Source organism: Salvelinus namaycush, chromosome 1, assembly GCF_016432855.1.
Source record: "Salvelinus namaycush isolate Seneca chromosome 1, SaNama_1.0, whole genome shotgun sequence".
Taxonomy (NCBI): Eukaryota; Metazoa; Chordata; class Actinopteri; order Salmoniformes; family Salmonidae; genus Salvelinus; species Salvelinus namaycush.
The window spans coordinates 37745578-37757064 of record NC_052307.1 but is presented as its reverse complement, the minus strand read 5'-3'; the positions used below and the strand labels follow the sequence as shown (position 1 = coordinate 37757064).

The following is an 11487-nucleotide window of genomic DNA, read 5'->3' as shown; positions in this document are numbered from 1 at the left end:
ACAACTACAAATACCTAGGTGTCTGGTTAGACTGTAAACTCTCCTTCCAGACTCATATTAAACATCTCCAATCCAAAATTAAATCTAGAATCGGCTTCCTATTTCGCAACAAAGCCTCATTCACTCACGCCGCCAAACATACCCTCGTAAAACTGACTATCCTACCGATCCTCGACTTCGGCGATGTCATTTACAAAGCTTCCAATATTCTACTCAGCAAACTGGATGCAGTCTATCACAGTGCCATCCGTTTTGTCACCAAAGCCCCTTATACCACCCACCACTGCGACCTGTATACTCTAGTCGGCTGGCCCTCACTACATATTCGTCGCCAGACCCACTGGCTCCAGGTCATCTATAAGTCTATGCTAGGTAAAGCTCCGCCTTATCTCAGCTCACTGGTCACGATAACAACACCCACCCGTAGCACGCACTCCAGCAGGTATATCTCACTGGTCATCCCCAAAGCCAATGTCACGTTCCTGACCTTGTTTTCCTTTTGTATAGTTGTGTTTAGTGGGTCAGGACGTGAGCTGGGTGGGCAGTCTGTGTTGTTTGTTCTATGTTAAGTGTCAGTGTTAATTGACATTGTATGGCTCTCAATCAGAGGCAGGTGGTTGACGTTTTCCTCTGATTGAGAACCATATATAGGTAGGTTGTTTCACATTGTTTGTTGTGGGTGGTTGTCTTCCGTGTCTGTGTATGTTGCACCACACGGGACTGTTTCGTTTTGTCGTTCGTGTATGTAGTCTGTTCCTGTTCGTGCGTTCTTCGTATATTGTAAGTTCTCAAGTCCAGGTCTGTCTACATCGTTTATTTGTTTTGTAGTTTGTTGAAGTGTTTTCGTGTTTCGTCTTTACTTTAATAAACATCATTATGTCCACATTCCACGCTGCGCTTTGGTCCAATCCCTACTCCTCCTCTTCAGACGAAGAGGAGGAGAATGACCGTTACAGCCAACACCTACTTTGGCCGCCTTTCCTTCCAGTTCTCTGCTGCCAATGACTGGAACGAATTGCAAAAATCGCTGAAGCTGGAGACTTATATTTCCCTTACTTGCCTTACCTCCTCAAGCCATTTGCACACACTGTATATAGACTTTCTTTCTTTTTCTATTGTGTTATTGACTGTACGATTGTTTATTCCATGTGTAACTCTGTGTTGTTGTTTGTGTCGGCACTGCTTTGCTTTATCTTGGCCAGGTCGCAGTTGTAAATGAGAACTTGTTCTCAACTAGCTTACCTGGTTAAATAAAGGTGAAATAAAAATATTAAAAAGTAGGCACATTTGCTATTTAACTCAACAGTTTTTGTGATAAACCATCGGTAGAGTTGAAAATGTGGTATAAACACATTGAACTTTAGATTTTTATTCGTTATATTAAGACTTAATGTGCAGTAGGTCATCACGCACTGATGTTATCCACAACAAGTCAATTTGGTGGAAACACACCACTAGTGGGAAAATGCGCAGATTTTATACATAAATTAGATTTAGTCCTATTCTTTAACTTAGATTTTTGGTTGAGATGGAGACATGAATACCACATATCAATTATTCATTTGTAGACAAACTGGATATTTAATTGTGTTTGGTTGTCAACTAAATCAAATATCAACATTTGAAGGACATATATCTTCTGTTGGGATGGTTCCATCTGTGCCACTGACTTAAACTGGCTTTAATTCCAGTTTGACAACAAATTAATAATTGATATGTTGAATTCATGTCTCCATCTCAACCAAAAATCTAAGCGAACAAATAAGACTAAATCAAATCAACCTTTAAATGCACTTTAAATCAAATTTGATTTGATTTAGTCATATTCTTTAAACTTTGATTTTTGGTTGAGATGGAGATGTGAATCCAACATATCAATGATTAATGGGCTTTTGGATACTCCCAGTCGGTATTACAGAACTTCACGTCCCTGCCCGCCTGTGGGGAAAACAACCTGTGGTTACCTCGGTTACCACATTGGTTCACAGCAAAAACTTTACCTTTATTAAGTGAAATCTTCTTGTTGTTTGGTTGTTTTAGTAAATTACAAAACTACATTTAAGAAAAGTACAAGGTTTAAAGATGATCTTTTAATATTGCCTCCTCCCGAGCGTTCTCACTACACACGTAATATTGTATTCCTTCCCTCTTCCCTCATACCCCCTTTCATGACAGTGCTAGCAGCCACGTGAGTGAGTGCTAGCTACCTACCAACCTGAACATTAACCCTCCTGCTGTGTTCCGGTCGATTGGACCGATTTACAAGTTTTCTCTCTGAAAAATGTAGTTCATTTAATCTGATTGTCATAAGGTTCCATGACTTTGTCCACACAGGGCAGCTGAACACACAAAATACATTTTGATGATTTTCATAACATTTTGGTTGTTTTATTTAACTTTTGTACACTTGTGGTGCTCCCGGTCATTTTGAACGGTCATTAGAAATGAATGGGTGAGACTGCAATTAGTGTATAAAATTGAGTTCAGGCGCATGTCCATTCATCAGATGGACACACTTCCTCTCCCAGACCCCTACATGTATGTGTGTTTGAGCACACACACACACAGACACACACACACACACACACACACAGACACACACACACACACACACACACACACACACACACACACACACACACACACACACACACACACACACACACACACACACACACACACACACACACACACACACACCTCACTCCACTTCTTGACTTCCATGGCAACCCCCACAGGAACCTTTCCCCAATAGAATCTTTCCCCCACTGGAACCACACCTGTTGGCATTCTCACAAACAATCGCAACATTGTTTCAATAATATATAGAACTTTTCTCGCAGCTCTGGTATATAAATCTTTTTTGAGGCCTTGCTCACAATTCATTCTGTGGCAGCACAATGACCAAACTGTATGCGGCTCTTGATCATATCTTTGATCATGACACTGGTGAGGAGGAGAGAGTCCTTGTTAAACTTCGACACAAAGTAGCCTGTGATAAATAGCACAATATGTTTCATCTGAGTATTTGTTATAGTCAAAATAATCCATATATTATGTTTGTTTTTTTACTCAAAAACATAGGGCTCTATTTCCCTACGTGGGAGCATTCCAAACCAAATTTTTGACCTGGTTACAACAGCTTTTCGGCATGTTTAGTTATTTCTGTAGAACTTAAAATCAACTACAAAGTTGCCTCTTTTACACTGGGGATCAATGGGAAAGAATGTTTGTTTTCCCATGTGTTGTTGGCGTGGTCGAGGGGAATTCAATGTTATTACATGAATATCGACTCGGACTATGGTTGAACACATAGTGATAACACAATGGGAATTCAACAAACTCCTGGCTGTCTTTTTGAGTGGGTGAATAAAGGTTGAAATCTCTTTGATCAACATCTCAACCAAATATTAACCATGTTTCCACGTTGAAACGACGTGGTGTGCCCAGCGGGTAGGCCTATTTAATGAAATCCTGGCTGTTGAGGTAGGCAATAGATCGCAAAGCAGGGAATCCCTGATTCCCCACTGAGCTCCTATTTGGAAATTGCATGTTCACTTTCTCATCCATAAACACATATCAAGTGACGTGAGCTGTCCATCAGCAGGATTGGGGGCTCTTTTCATTAGGAGGGACGTCTAACGTGGATCGCTAAAATAATGATTATGATCACATTTCCTCAGTTTAAATATTAGGCCTAGGGGGGACTACTATACGTTTGGCAGCTAAGCACGAGTGATCAGAGTAGCCTTTTATCGTCTAGACATGATGTTGAAACACTGTATTTTCAAGGCTAGAATCAAAATGTACACAGCTATTTTTTTGAGAAGCTAATGACAGGAGTGGCAAGGAGTGGAATGTTAGCTGAAAAGACTGGTACTCAGACTACACTTGTACAGGGAACCCCCTCAGAGTAGTTTAAACCCTGGTGGCAACAACAGGATTAACACACATAGCCCCAAAGTTACGTTAAATGCCCAGTGCAGTCAACAGCTTGATTTTCCTGTGTTTTATACATATATATTCCATATATATATATATATATTTCTACACTATGAAGATGGAATAATACTGGGAAATTGTGAAAATTATGATAATGCCATTTTAATGTAAGAGCTGTTTGAAAAGACTGGCTGAAATGTCAGCCTGTTTTGGTGGAATAGATTTTTGCCTGCCTGGTGACGTTACCAGGCGGTAAGTAAATAGACCAATAAGAAAGAGAGTTCCAGTTTCAATAGCAGCTAGTTTTCAGTTTTCCCCTCCCTACTCAGACCACTCCCACAGTCCTAGCTAAATTATCGCTTGAGAAAGAAGCTTTGGTTCTTTTTGACCATTTTTACTAAAAAACAATCACAGTAACGTATTTGATTGTTACCCAGAAACGATTTGATATTGAGATAAAAACAGCTGCATTGGACCTTTAAAGTTACTTCACTGCCCTGAGGTCAGGTGTATATTTTCCTTATGGTTAATGTAAGGGGGAGAATAGACATGCTCCATGCTCCTCCAGTCTACTACCTCCACCCACATTATGACTACAGCTGCTAGCTTTATTGCTATGAGGATAGGCCAAACAGCTGTGTTGCCTGGGAGTCAGTGATGGTTCTGTAAAATAATGTGTAACCTATTCCACTGTTTGTCTTTTTCTGATGTGTTCATCTTAGGTGCCATAGAGAGTTTGTGATTCGAAAGCAATGCATTTCGGAGTAATTTTAGGATCTGTTACATATTTATTTGAAACGTTCTGATTTACATAATGCATTTAAATGTATGGTTAGAATCAATGTTCTGCATTATGTATGTGGTTAGAATTGTTATTGTAATGCAATCCAAGGTGTCTCAAGTTAATGTTACCTTTATAGCTAGCTCTGCACCCATTCCAATGGCACAAGCCCCTGCCTGCCTCTGTAATCAGTGTGTGTGTGTGTGTGTGTGTGTGTGTGTGTGTGTGTGTGTGTGTGTGTGTGTGTGTGTGTGTGTGTGTGTGTGTGTGTGTGTGTGTGTGTGTGTGTGTGTGTGTGTGTGTGTGTGTGTGTGTGTGTGTGCGTGCGAGAGAAAGATCCCATCCTTTTAACCTTATCTGAACTGTAATGGCTGTTTCGGTTTTTGAAAATTGCACATCTCATTTTGCAAAAGATGGAGTTGATGGAAGATGTAACTGTTGCAACTGTTTAGCTCAATACCCATTTACTTTGCAGATCAATGCAACATCCATACATAGGTATCTCACCCAATAACATCAATATCTCACACCTCTGAAAATCATTTCATATTCAGTCAACTATATTCTTAAATTTGTCTCATATATACTTATGCGTTAACTGTCCATGTCCGTACTAGAGCTAAGCTTCATTCGACATTGCCTAAAAAAATTGCCTATTGCCTAATTGGCTGTCTGTGCGTAATTGGCCGTGCTTGAAAATAAATCACCTGAATTCCAGAATAACAGATTATATTCAAATAATTGAATCTCAAATATGAATTGTCTTTCTTTGATTTCTTTTTCAACTGTCATTGAAAGCTTCCCTCTATGTTTGTGCTTAAAGAGTGGACATTACACGCAGAAGTTGTAGTATTTCGATAGTTTTTTATTGTTTCAGTGCTACAAAGCTGGTATGATGTAGGACGGAAACCTTCGTGTCTCGTGGATACATACCATACGAAACGTAACATATCATACTAAATATAGTGTCTCGGATTTACGTACAGAATAATACGAAATGCTCTGAGACCAGGTCACGTGAATGGAATGCATGAATTCTGTGAATTGTATTTGAATAACACGGATATCTACAACATCGAATATGCTACACAGGAGCAGCGTACACAGCATAATAGGCCTACAAATATACTGCATGTCTCTCTCCACGTCTCACTGTATATAACCCATAGGATATTCTGTTTCTAATTCGTAACACCGTAGGCTAGAGACAGTCCCTTTTGAAAATAACACGTTGCTTTTGTGCGTTTCATAAACTCCATCATTGGAATTAAGTAAACGTAAACACTTTACTAATGAACGGCTCACTGTCTATGGAATTTGCATTTTATAATTTTTTTGAAAGCACTTTGGATGTCTTTGTTAAAGTAGGCATAAATGATCGGGTTTAGGAGAGAGTTCGAATAGCCCAGCCAGTTGATGACGGCACCCAGCCACTCTGGCATGTAACAGCTATCCGCACAGAAAGGCAAGACCAGCGCCACGATGAAAAACGGTAGCCAGCAGAAAATAAAAGTGCCCATGATGATACCGAGCGTCTTTACCGTTTTCCGCTCCCTGGCCAGAGCTATTTTCCTCTTAGCCTCAGCGTTCTTTTCATTCCTGTTCTCAACCTCTTGTGAGGACTGTGGAGTGTTGGGGAGAGGCAGGTGGTTCTTAGAATTGTTGGTAACTTCTATGATCTCCAACGACTCGCAGTTCTCCCCGTGGTTCACCGCGCCGTTTACGCACGAGGACTTGGATGTAGGTTCCACACTGTGTTTCCAGTTCTTGCCCCCCGCCTCTACGTTGATCTTCTTGTGGAAAATAGCCGGCGACACGGCCAAGCACTTGTCCGACACTTTTGCCTTTTCCGATTTCTTCACAGTTTTCCAAACCTGGAACCTGGCTGCCTTGAATATCCGCCCGTAGAGGACCAGCATGAGGATAAGCGGGATGTAAAAAGCTCCGAACGTGGAGTAGATGGTGTAGCCCGGGTCCTGGCTGATGGTGCAGGCGTCCGGGTTCGCCCTGTCCTCGGCTTTCCTCCAGCCTAACATGGGCGGGATGGAGATTGAGAACCCAATCAGCCAAGTCACGCTGATTAGCAGCACCGCTCGCCTGGGTGTCCGTTTGTTCACATAGTCTATGGGGTCTGTGATAGCCCAGTACCTGTCCAGGGCAATTGCGCACAGATGCAAAATGGACGACGTGCAGCACAACACGTCCAGAGAGATGAAAATATCACATATCTCCTGTCCCAGAGTCCATTTGTTCAGGACTTGGTAGAGGGCCGCCATGGGTAGTACCAGAACTGATACCATGAGGTCCGTGACGGCTAACGAGCCGATCAGATAGTTGGCCACGTTCTGGAGCGACCTCTCCAGCGCGATGGCCGCGACAACGCACGCGTTGCCGAATATGGAACAGAGGATGAGCGCGCCGAGCAGCACAGAGGTGATCACCTGGTAACTCAGCTCCACCTCGGGAACACTTCTAGACCCCTTTTCTTTGTCATTGTCACCCCACTCTGGAATGACATCCACAACGTCGGGGAAGGCTGTGGTCGTATTATTGTTATTTTCACTGCCGTTATTGATAAAGTCCATAGTTCTTCTGGGTCCGAGACACACACGGCGCGCCCGGTAGGATAGGACAGGGGAGCCAAAGGGGGGAATCTGGAGGCTCGGTCAGTCCCTCGTGCTGGAGCCGGTGTGGGTACTAACGGGGTCCATCGGAGTTCCCGTGCCTGTTCCTTCGTTCCGGCGACGCATGACACAGATTGCTGTGTGTGTGTGAGTGTGTGTGTGTGTCTGCATGTGTGTGTTGACGGCTGGGGCGCTCACTGGTTCTTCAAATCATCTGCGCCTGGTGACGCCGTGAATTCATTTATACCAGCAGCGGTAGGTGTACGTCAGACTGCCATGAGGTCGCCGCGGAGTTTTGTTGCCCTTCTCTCCCTGGCAGTGTGTCGTTTCGGTGGTAGCAGACGACAGATAAAAAGCAGAGCTTCTCCCCTGGTTTCCTTCCTCTTCTGTTTCATTTTCGACTTTTGTATCTTCTTTTTGAACATTTTCTCATAGCCTATCGATTCTTATCTACCTCTGTAGCCTAATCAAATTATGCAAGAAACGAAAGCCGTTTTCTGCATTACGAGTAACTATTTCTGCATTACAAGTAACTTGGTTTTTGTCGATTGATTTTTAACATTTTTATTGAATCCAAACTGAAAATGCGTTTCATCTCATCGGACATTGAATAGAGGGGGAGTAATTCTCTTCAACAGATGACAACAAAAGAAAAATAAGACAGATTTATCTCGGAAAAATATGAACATTTCACAATGTGATATATAATAATTGAAGTATAAATGGTATTTAATTCATAATATATGTCATTCCTAATGTGATTGAAAAAATAGACGTTTCAAAGTCCATGGACAGCGCCATGCACGAGTCCAGAACAGAAATCTGCTGCCATCTGCTGCAAGGAAGGAGAACTACGCTTGCGCACTTTGGAGCTCAGTGTGGTTTCTAAAGCACTATTGAGGAAAGAGTGAGCGAGAGAGAGAGAACTCGCTCACGCGCTTTTCTTAAAATCCCATGCTTTCTGTAGCCAAGGTCGTGTAACAAACCAACACCCGCCTATGAGTTTTCATGTTTCCAAACATACTCAATAGCCTATTAAACCAATGATAGACCTCGAATCGATTTTTTTTTCAACAGTTTTATATTAGCCTATTATATTACTTATGATTTCCATACCCGTGTTCTGCTTAAACATAAATACTGAGGTAAGATGCACTTTTCACACCTGAACACGCAAGCTTTTCTTTTTGAATGTTCTCTATCCTGTAATTTCTCTGTTGTGGGAGTCCTCTTCACTGTCTGTTGCCGATAGGCTAAATGCCTACATGCTGCTCATAGATGGGATCGTATGAGTGTCAAGTGGTAAATCCCATAGAAACAAGTAATAATAGGCCTACATGAATTATTATTGTGTAATTACCATTTCACCATGTCGTTAAGTAGGCCTACATAATGTCCTACACCGTAAAATGAAGTCCTGCCCAACACGTGGACTTTGTGTACGCTACACTATGAACGATTCTGATTCTGTTTCCCACCAACGGACTAGTAGTGGCATGTGATAGGCCCTCTACGCGGATAGCCTTTGCATTTTACATCGTCGAGGATTTGCTGCACAGGAACTGGCTGGGCTATTCTCTCACAGATTGAATGGGCCTCTCACTCTTTGCTTTTACATGTACTACACAAATATAACCATTTCAAATCGCACCTTCTAATTTATGATTATAATATTGACAATTTTCAGTTTCCCAAACAAACACCTTGACTGCCCACCACCCACTAACATCACTCACTAAATGCTATTTAAAGAAATGTTGTCTCTTAAGTCAATAGATTATTCCCCCCTCAAAAGTTATTCAATCACCAGTTACTCATTAATTAAAATATTTATGGTAATGCAACATGAATCATTACAATTAAAATACACAAGTTAATGTACTCATCTATTTATTGTTTCTGCCTTGTTGAAATTCCACTGAAATGTACTTACGCACGCACGCACGCACGCACGCACGCACGCACGCACGCACGCACACACACACACACACACACACACACAACACACACACACACACACACACACACACACACACACACACACACACACACACACACACACACACACACACACACCCTGCTGATTAACCAGAAAGTGAAAGAGCTGACCAAGTTTGTTGAAAACAAAAACTCTGGTTATTTTGCCTTCTGTTTTTTGTGTTCAATGGATGCATTGTTGTGCTGTGTGGCTGCATGTTTTTCTATAGGCCCCGCAGGACAATTGGGAGACTGAATGCACCCATTTTGTGCTGGGGCTCACCAGGGGGGCTATAGCTTTGTCAACAGTGCAGTATGTCCCAGGCGGACACCAGGGTAGGGCAGGTGGCCGCTCTGCTCTGCTCTAATCTGTGAACATCTGGGGGTCGACGTTGTGCTCGAACGCTCCCCTGAGCCCTGAGAGAGCTATAGGCCCGGGCATCCAGAACCACCAGCGACCAGACCAGGGAGAGGGACAGGGAGTAATATCAACTGGAGAGAGAGAGAGGGAGAGAGGACCAGAGAGACAGGTGGCCATCTGGAGTGATTGGATTAGAAGAGAGGGTAGGCTGGGTGGGCATATACCAGGTGTACTGGTGAGGGCTGAGAGAGCTGGGTCATGTGCTCGCGTGTGGGAGCCACTAGTCTTTATGGCGCTGCTGCTGGTGATGACGTGGGTGGTGGTGGTAGTGGAGAAGACAGGGATTGTGAGCTGGGGTGTGTGGCTGAAGCCCTGTGTCTAGAGGTCAGGCCTCGGTTAAGGTACGTAGATCCAGGTGGACCAGAGAGCGAGGCTCGCTCAGCTGGGGTGGAGCAGATAGCAAGGCCGACGCTGCCTGTGAGAAATGCACATCGAACGGCTCGTAGTGAGGACTACAGAGAGATGGACAGAGAGAGAGCAGGAGAGAGGAATAGAGACTGTGATAGGGAGAGGGACAGAGAACGAGGGACTGCAGAAGAGAGGAACAGAGAGAGAGAGAGGGACAGAGATAAAGAGAGTGCAGGTGAGAGAAATAGAGACCATGAGAGGGATAGGGACAGAGAAAGAGACAGCCAGAGAAACAGAGAAAGAGAGACCAGAGACCAAGAGAGAGACAGAGCTAGTGACTGGGATAGAAACAGGGACAGGGACAGAGAGAGAACATGGGACAGAGAGGACCGGAGGGGCAGGACACAAAGCTTTCCAAACAGTAACGCTAACCCTCTTCAGACTAACACCATGGAGGCTCCAGAGGGTCAGGGGAGACTGCAGAGAGGACTACCCTCACCTGGACGACCCCACGCCAGTTACCAAAGATCTAGCACCACCCTCAGGTCTCCACGCCAAGCCTCCGGCTCCATCTCTCCCACCCTACTCCGCCCATCCATCCGAATCAGAACCTCCACTCTGTCACCAAGGAGACTGTCGCAAAGGATGGACATCCCGGAAACGCGATGTGGCATGTACACGGTTAGAGAGCCAGGTGGATTCTGGGTAGAGCCAGGTATTGGGATTGGCCGATTGTCCCCGAGAAGAAGGACTCGGACACGCCTCTTCTCCCACAGCAGCTTAGAGCTGGAAGAGGAAGAGGAGGAGGAGGAAGAGGGAGAAGAAGAGGAAGAGGAAGAGGAGGAGGGAGGAGAGGCAGGGGGTAGTGGTGTGATAGGAGTGGTGACTCAGACGCTGACTCCGGCTGGGCCCTTGTCCTCTGCTCCAGCAGCGATGGATAGGAGGATGACTAAAAGAGAGAGGAACAGGATGAAGAGTCTGAGGAAGAGGCAGAGGAGGAGAGAGAGATGGAGACAGAGCCAGCTGCTGGAGAATAGACAGGTGAGAGAGACCGCAATTGTTTTTTAACTAGCGTTGGCTAAAGTTAGTAGTGGCTGTTTAAATAAAACTGAACAATGTATTACAGTTTCTCCTGACCTATAGACTACTTTCAGGGTGAAGAACCATCTAACATTATGTCGTAAAATACTGAACTTCCCCTTTAATACAAGATTATTGCTGCTCAACAATATACTCCCACTGTGCACAAACTGGTTATTACCAATGTTGTTTCAAAGTAATTTGTCAACGTATTATGACGTGGAATCAAGGTGGCAAATACATTGGATTTGAAAAAAAGGATTGAACTGTTGTTTTGAGGGTACAATTTCAACCACAGGATTATGTCATCACAG

The 11487-nt window shown here is 43.7% G+C and overlaps 1 protein-coding gene across 1 annotated transcript; it reads right to left on the bottom strand.

The window, feature by feature from the left end:
- Positions 1-6024: 6024 nt before the first annotated feature.
- Positions 6025-7308, bottom strand: LOC120051526 (5-hydroxytryptamine receptor 1A-alpha-like). The gene has a single exon (XM_038998453.1). It carries the CDS (start codon positions 7306-7308, stop codon positions 6025-6027), a length of 1284 nt encoding a protein of 427 aa, XP_038854381.1.
- Between the last annotated feature and the right edge of the window lie 4179 nt (positions 7309-11487).

Coding starts and splice junctions, on each gene's coding strand:
- LOC120051526 (XM_038998453.1), bottom strand. CDS start 7,308: ATGGACTTTATCAATAACGGCAGTGAAAATAACAATAATACGACCACA.